This window comes from Pelophylax lessonae (genome assembly GCF_965119305.1).
Source record: "Pelophylax lessonae genome assembly, chromosome: 7".
Taxonomy (NCBI): Eukaryota; Metazoa; Chordata; class Amphibia; order Anura; family Ranidae; genus Pelophylax; species Pelophylax lessonae.
The window spans coordinates 291,726,002-291,734,027 of record NC_138774.1 but is presented as its reverse complement, the minus strand read 5'-3'; the positions used below and the strand labels follow the sequence as shown (position 1 = coordinate 291,734,027).

Below are 8,026 nucleotides of genomic sequence, written 5' to 3'. Positions count from 1 at the left end.
CACGTCTAAAGGAATGCCATGAATGTGTTCTTTCATATAATTCTTCTGAAAGAAAGGTTCGAGGCAGAATGCTATGACGTTTACCAAAGTGTTCAGACCCCTCCCACTAAAGGCGGTGCTAAGAGGTACCAGACAGCCCCATTGACGATATCACTGGGTGAGGTATTTCTAGAAAAGGAAATGATTTGATTAAACAATGTTAATTGCATCTTAATCCGGAGGAAGGGGGGGGGAAGGAAAGGTATTCAAGGCACGTGTGACACTTCGGCTTTCACTATCTTCAGGTACTCGTTTGATGTCACCAAGTGCATGTTTTCTGCTGGAAACATTGTGGAGAAACAGAGGCTGTCGGCACTTTGCTGTTCCAAAGAGACAGTGGTGGATCTCTATGCAGGTAAAGTGTGAACAGGGCCGGCGCTACCTGTAAGGCAACTTAGCAGGGGGCGCAACTTAGCAGGGGGCGCCGCCTAGGGCGCAACTTAGCAGGGGGCGCCGCCTAGGGCGCAACTTAGCAGGGGGCCCGACTTCGTAGGGGGCACCTCCTAGGGCGCAACTTAGCAGGGGGCGCCGCCTAGGGCGCAACTTAGCAGGGGGCGCCAGCATCCTGCACCCGGAATCAGTCATGGATCGGCCGAAAAGGAAAGCATTAGGTCTTCAACCGCCCCCCGCTGGCTGACGTAGGCGGGGGATGAGAGTAGGCGGAGCCTGACCCAGCGCCGAGGTAAGTCACTGAAGTGTTTTTTTTTTTTTTAACCCCTTCAGCAACTTCGGATGGGGAGTGGGAGAGCATATGATGGGGCGGCAATTTTTATTTTGCCCAGGGCGGCAAAAATCCTTGCACCGGCCCTTAGTATGAACTAGCATTTTATTAAAAGGACATCTCCAGCCTCCGAGCCCCCCCCCCCCCCTTCCTGCAACCTCCCACCCCAGGCCTTGTGTCTAAGACAACCTGGGCTCAAAGAAATTTGGTCTAATGACCATTCAACTCATTGACCACTTCATCTCCGGAAGGTTCCCCCCCCCCCCCCCTCGTTAATGACCAGGCCATTTTTTGTGATTCGGCACTGCGTTGCTTTAATTGACAATTGCGCGGTCGTGCGACGCTGTACCCAAATAAAATTGATGTCCTTTTCTTCCCACAAATAGAGATTTCTTTTGGTGGTATTTGATCACCTGTGTGATTTTTTTTTTTTATTTTTTTCTTTTGTTTTTTTTCCGTTTTTTGTGCTATAAACAAAAAAAAGAGCGCCAGGAACAAAAACCGTTGAATTTACACCATTTCAGGACCGGAAAAAATTTAGAAAAGCAGTGAAGCCAATAAATAGTGGAAGAGCTTCCAAGAGGCCTTTCCATAAATAGATATACTGTGGATTTTTGGATCCAACTTAATCCAATTTATCGCTCTCTGTGAGTGACCGCAAAGCCAAAACATCAAGCCGGTGTAGCCGTCCTCACACCCCGCCCACAATCAACAGACTGAGACCTCAGCCTCTCGGAAGCCCAGTATTTTATTGGCTTTTTATTGGCTTCACTGCTTTTCTATTTATTCCTGTCCTGAAATGGTGTTAACTCAACTGCTTCGCATCCTGAAGAAGCCCTTATGACTGGACGAAACGCGTTGATCCAGAATTACCCACATTTGTTATAATTTGAGTGTGCCTAGTGAGGCACATCATTTGAAATAATGAGAGAAAATTAATAATTATTACTAAATACAAGTTTGCGCTCAACTAAGACACTAGTGCAGACATCAAAATTGTGTGCAAAATGAATACAAGACAAAATAACATGTGCCAGATAAATATGTGCAAAATTGCAATATTATAGAATAAATATAATTCAAGTGAGACAAAATCGATCCAAAAGATTATAAATATAGAATTAATCCAAAAAGTCCATAAATAAATGAAAGTCCATAAAAGTGACAATGAATATCCAAATAGGAATGGTACTTGATAGCGATGTACACCTCCACCAGAAAGCAAGGACACCCAAAGCGTATGCAAGCTTACCAGATGGAGTGGACCCCTTCAGTTATAGGGGGTCAGTAAAAGCGGATATATGACATCAGGCACCATATAACAGAATAAGCACCGACTTCAAAACATTCCAAACGACTCCTCCTCCAATACCACTAGACCTGGGGATGGGCTCCCACACAACGCACCCAGAAAGGAAAGAAGGGTCTCAAATAGTGAAGTACATAAGGATAAAGTAAATGTATTGAAGATGGATGCAGTTACATGATAAATAGCAATATCAGGGTAGCGCAGTCACGGTCCTACGTCCCAACGCGTTTCGTCAGCTCGTAATCTGACGTCATCAAGGTCATGACCTTCAATAACTAACTAACTAATGCAACTCATGCCTGTATTGGTTGATAAAGCTGTGTTGTATTGTGTATTCCAGGTATTGGTTACTTTACACTTCCATTCCTGGTCCATGCCGCTGCCGCCTTTGTTCACGCCTGCGAGTGGAACCCTCATGCTGTAGAAGCCTTACGGAGAAACCTGGAAATCAACCAAGTCTCTCATAGATGCCAAGTACATGAAGGAGATAACAGAGAGGTACGCATCATTCATTTTAGTGGGAAAAAATATCTTTGGTTAGCAGGTTGAACCCTTCCTCAGTCTGCTCAAAATGTTTTTGCATGTATCGCAATTGAAGAAATTTGCAATCACTTCCTGTTTTAACAGGAAGTAAGGGGAGATCTCCCCAGTAGGAACACAAAAAATAAACCTGAGGCTGTGACCCTTCCCCTTCCCATATACTGTACTAGGGATCGAGCGATTTTCGGGCAGGGCCGATATGCACTTTCCCCGATATATCGGAATCGGCCCCAGAGGTTACCGATATTGTCGTGACGTCATTGCGTATGTTGTGCCACGCGCCTCCACGCAGTAGGACAGCTTCTGCCTTCTTAGGCCACCGCCCCCAGCCTCGTCTGGAGTCGGGGAGTCTCGGGACAGTGAGTGTACACTGCAAACAGTGTGTTTAACACAGCCGCCACATACATACATACATACATACACCCACAGCTGCCCGGTGCCAGCCACCCACACACCCACAGGCCCTGTCTGTACCAGATAGCCAGCCACAGGCCCTGGACCTGTACCAGCCAGCCACCCACCCACCATACAGGGTGCAAGCCACCCACCATAGGGTGCCAGCCACCACAGGGTGCCAGCCAGCCACCCACCAAAGGGTGCCAGCCACCCACCACAGGGTGCCAGGCAGCCACCCACCACAGGGTGTCAGCAAGGCAGCCACCCACCACTGTGTGCCAGGCAGCCACCCACCACTGTGTGCCAGGCAGCCACCCACCACTGTGTGCCAGGCAGCCACCCACCACAGGGTGCCAGCCAACCACCCACCCATCACAAAGTGCCAGCCAGCCACCCAGCAAACGGTGCCAGCCAGCCACCCACCCACCACACGGTGCCAGCCAGCCACCCACCACACAGGGTACCAGCCAGCCACCCACCAGAGGGTACCAGCCAGCCACCCACCACAGGGTGCCAGCCAGCACAGTAACAGATTTGTGTCGAAAATTGTGTTTATTTTGCAAAACTTTAAATGTTCAAAATATCGGCTGATACCGATATACAATGGCCAAAATATTGGTATCGGCAACGAAAAAAACGATATTGACCGATCACTATACTGTACCAATGGTGGACAGGACGGGGGAAGGCATTTGCCACCCAGGCCAGTACTAATAAGATATGTTATGCGAGTGGACTGTATATAAGAAAAGCTCACCCAAGGTAACAGTACCAGGTTTGCAGTGCTGGCTGCCAGTTCCTGTCATCCAATCCTTCAGTATTGAGACCTAAAGCGGCACACGCACTGCAGATCGCACATAACTCTTTATGGTATCACAGATAAAAGTTACAGGTCAAATCCCAAAGCTTACGTGTTTCAGCCCTGTATATCAATGACTAAGGCCCATACAGGGCTGAAACGCTTAAGCATTGGGGGGATCTGACCTGTAACTTTTTTATCTGTGACACATTAAGGAGTACATGCTGTTTGCAGCGCTGTTGTGTTTGGTCTGAAGTGCATGCATTGGTGCTGATCTGAGGTGTGAAGTGCATGCATTGGTGCTGATCTGAGGTGTGAAGTGCATGCATTGGTGCTGATCTGAGGTGTGAAGTGCATGCATTGGTGCTGATCTGAGGTCTGAAGTGCATGCATTGGGGCTGATCTGAGGTGTGAAGTGCATGCATTGGTGCTGATCTGAGGTGTGAAGTGCATGCATTGGGGCTGATCTTGCATAGTTAGGTTGTAAAAAGACAAAAGTCCATCCGGCTCAACCAATAAAAAAACAGTAAAGAAAACCCAACCATACAATCCCGTTTATTCAGAGGAACGCAACACTACCCCAGCAAAGCGTGATCCAATTTGCTACAGCAGGGGAAAAAAATCTCTTCCTGACCCCCCCAGAGGCAGTCGGCTATTCCCTGGATCAACTTTACCTATAAATATTAGTATCCAGTTATATTATTTACACCTAGGAAAGAATCCAGGCCTTTTTAAAGCAATCTACAGGGCTGGCCTGAACCACCTCTGGAGGGAGTCTATTCTACATTTTCACAGCTCTTACTGTAAAGAAACATTTCTGTACTTGGAGACAAAATCTCTTTTCGTCCAGATGTAAAGAGTCCCCCTTGTCCTCTGTGATTACCTTTTTAAAGTGAATAACTCAACACCAGGTTCACTATATGGATCCCTTATGTATTTATACATGGAGATCATATCCCCCCTTATGTATTTATACATGGAGATCATATCCCCCCTTATGTATTTATACATGGAGATCATATCCCCCCCTTATGTATTTATACATGGAGATCATATCCCCCCTTATGTATTTATACATGGAGCTCATATCCCCCTTATGTATTTATACATGGAGATCATATCCCCCCCTTATGTATTTATACATGGAGATCATATCCCCCCCTTATGTATTTATACACGATGATCATATCCCCCCTTATGTATTTATACATGGAGATCATATCCCCCTTATGTATTTATACATGGTGATCCTACTCCCCCCTTATGTATTTATACATGGAGATCATATCCCCCCTTATGTATTTTATACATGGAGATCATATCCCCCCCTTATGTATTTATACATGGAGATCATATCCCCCCTTATGTATTTATACATGGTGATCATATCCCCCCTTATGTATTTATACATGGTGATCATATCCCCCCTTATGTATTTATACATGGTGATCATATCCCCCCTTATGTATTTATACATGCTGATCATATCCTCCCTTATGTATTTATACATGGTGATCATATCCCCCCCTTAATCTCCTCTTCTCAAGAGAGAATAAATTCAGTTCCTCTAATCTCTCCTCATAGCTGAGCTCCTCCATGCCTCTTATCAGTTTGATTGCTCTTCTCTGCACTTTCTCCAGTTCCCCGATATCCATTTTGAGAACTGGTGCCCAAAACTGAACTGCATATTCCAGATGATGTCCTTATATTGATTTGTACAAATGATATCTCTCTCTCTGGAGTCCATACCTCTGTTAATACAAGAAAGGACTTTGCTTGCTGAGAATTGAACGTTCATGAATTAGAGCTGATCTGAGGTCTGAAGCAAATGCCTTGAGGCTGATCTGAGAATTGATCTTGCATTTGGGTTTACTTGAGGTCTGAAGTTTATTCACTGGGGCTGATCTGAGGTGTGAAGTTTATGCTATTGGGGCTGATCTGAGGTCTGAAGTTTATTCACTGGGGTTGATTTGAGGTCTAAAGGAGCATGAATTGGGGCTAATTTGAGGTCTGAAGGCGCATTAATTGGGGCTAATTTGAGGTCTGAAGGATCATGAATTGGGGCTGATTTGAGGTCTGAAGGAGCATGAATTGGGGCTGATCTGAGGTCTGAGGGCACATGAATTGGGGCTGATCTGAGGTCTGAAAGAGCATGAATTGGGGCTGATCTGAGGTCTGAAAGAGCATGAATTGGGGCTAATTTGAGGTCTGAAGGAGCTTGAATTGGGGCAGATTTGAGGTCTCAAGGAGCATGAATTGGGGCTGATCTGAGGTCTGAAGGAGCATGAATTGGGGCTGATCTGAGGTCTGAAGGAGCATGAATTGGGGCTGATCTGAGGTCTGAAGGAGCATGAATTGGGGCTGATTTGAGGTCTTAAGGAGCATGAATTGGGGCTGATCTGAGGTCTGAAGGAGCATGAATTGGGGCTGATCTGAGGTCTGAAGGAGCATGAATTGGGGCTGATCTGAGGTCTGAAGGAGCATGAATTGGGGCTGATTTGAGGTCTGAAGGCGCATGAATTGGGGCTGATTTGAGGTCTTAAGGAGCATGAATTGGGGCTGATCTGAGGTCTGAAGGAGCATGAATTGGGGCTGATCTGAGGTCTGAAGGAGCATGAATTGGGGCTGATTTGAGGTCTGAAGGAGCATGAATTGGGGCTGATTTGAGGTCTGAAGGAGCATGAATTGGGGCTGATCTGAGGTGTGAAGTTCATGCATTAGAGCTAATGTTAGGCCTGCTTTGCATGCACTGGTTTACTGCTTCAAGTCCTTTGCAGAGGTCAAACAATAGTGAAGCATTCACCTAAATTAAAATCTGTAACAACTGGCATTAACAATTGTTGACCATTACAACTTTGTTCCATTGTATGTTCATTATTCGAAGTCGTGTATCTGATTCTGTGATTGATCTCCTTTAGTTGAGGTTGGAAGATGTGGCTGACCGTGTGAATTTGGGCCTGATCCCAACATCAGAGGCTGGTTACCCCATAGCTTGTAAACTCCTGAAGAAAAACTCGGGCGGAGTGCTCCACATCCACCATAATGTCAACTGCTTCCTCGGCAAACCAGGATTAGATGCCGATGACATCGAGGAGAAACTTTGCAGTTTGAGGACGTTGGCTTGGAGGAAATGGGCAGAGTCGGTAGAGAGTAAAATCCAGAGTATGCTTACAGAGGTTCATGGTACCCCATGGCAAACTAAGATTTTGCAGGTGAAGAAAGTGAAGTCCTATGCTCCTCACGTGGACCATGTAGTCTTGGATCTTGACTGCCGTCCGTTGTCAGCCCTGTGATGTTGGGCTTTTTCTATGTTTTTTGCATTTCTATTGATCATTATCAATACCATGTGTCCTTAAATATTTCTAAAATGCAAAATAATATCGGATGGCTTGTGTTACTAATAACATGGACATGTTCATGGAACCGGCTGATATTTGATTAGAAACTCTGAAGAGGAAGAGATGTCTTATACTGCTAAAAGTCCTTGGAAAACAGTTTTGCTTTTGACTTTTTAATGCCCACCCCCTTCCTCCTTCACTGTTTTTTTTTTTCCTCCCCTTGCCATGCAACATTTACTTGCCTCAGTCCACCATCTGGGACCCTCACTATCGGCATCTTCGGGTGTGGTAGACCACTAATCAAGTGCTGCAAATGTGCCCACACCGGCTGGTTCTCCGACTGTCTTTGACGTCACTTCTTTTTCAGATCATCCTCTTCTGGATGCAGTAGATTTAACAAATATGTGTTAGAATATTCGCTTTAAAGCACAATTTTTAACTAAAAAACATATATTTTTTTGCTTTAGTTCCATGACCTGTAATGAAGGATGTCCCATGGTGTACAGGCTGCTGGATTCTGTAGAAATCTTCACTACAGGGCTGCCCCGTCCTCTTCCTGCTGCTGAACCTCTGGCCCTGTGGGGTATCAGTTTTGGGTGTTTGGGCTCAGCTGCACTAAAGATGATTCAATAGGGATATCTTCACTCCAGGGCTACCCTGTCCTCTTTCTGCGGCGCTGTGTGGGATAACAGCCTCAGGTCTCCAGGCTCAGCTGCACTAAAGATGATCCGACAGGGAAATCCTCACTTACAGGGCTGCCCTATCCTCTTCCTGCAATGCTGTGTGCGTTAACCACATTGGGTCTCCGGGCTCAGCTGCACTAAAGATGATCCAACAGGAAAATCTTCACTTACAGGGCTGCCCTATCCTCTTCCTGCAATGCT

General features: G+C 46.0%; 1 protein-coding gene across 1 annotated transcript; it reads left to right on the top strand.

Moving 5' to 3' along the window:
* Positions 1 to 286: 286 nt before the first annotated feature.
* Positions 287 to 7,222, top strand: TRMT12 (tRNA methyltransferase 12 homolog). Its single transcript, XM_082262535.1, has 3 exons — positions 287 to 394; positions 2,410 to 2,567; positions 6,723 to 7,222. Exons 1-3 carry the CDS (start codon positions 310 to 312, stop codon positions 7,095 to 7,097), a joined length of 618 nt encoding a protein of 205 aa, XP_082118661.1. The 5' UTR covers positions 287 to 309; the 3' UTR covers positions 7,098 to 7,222.
* The last annotated feature ends 804 nt before the right edge of the window (positions 7,223 to 8,026 follow it).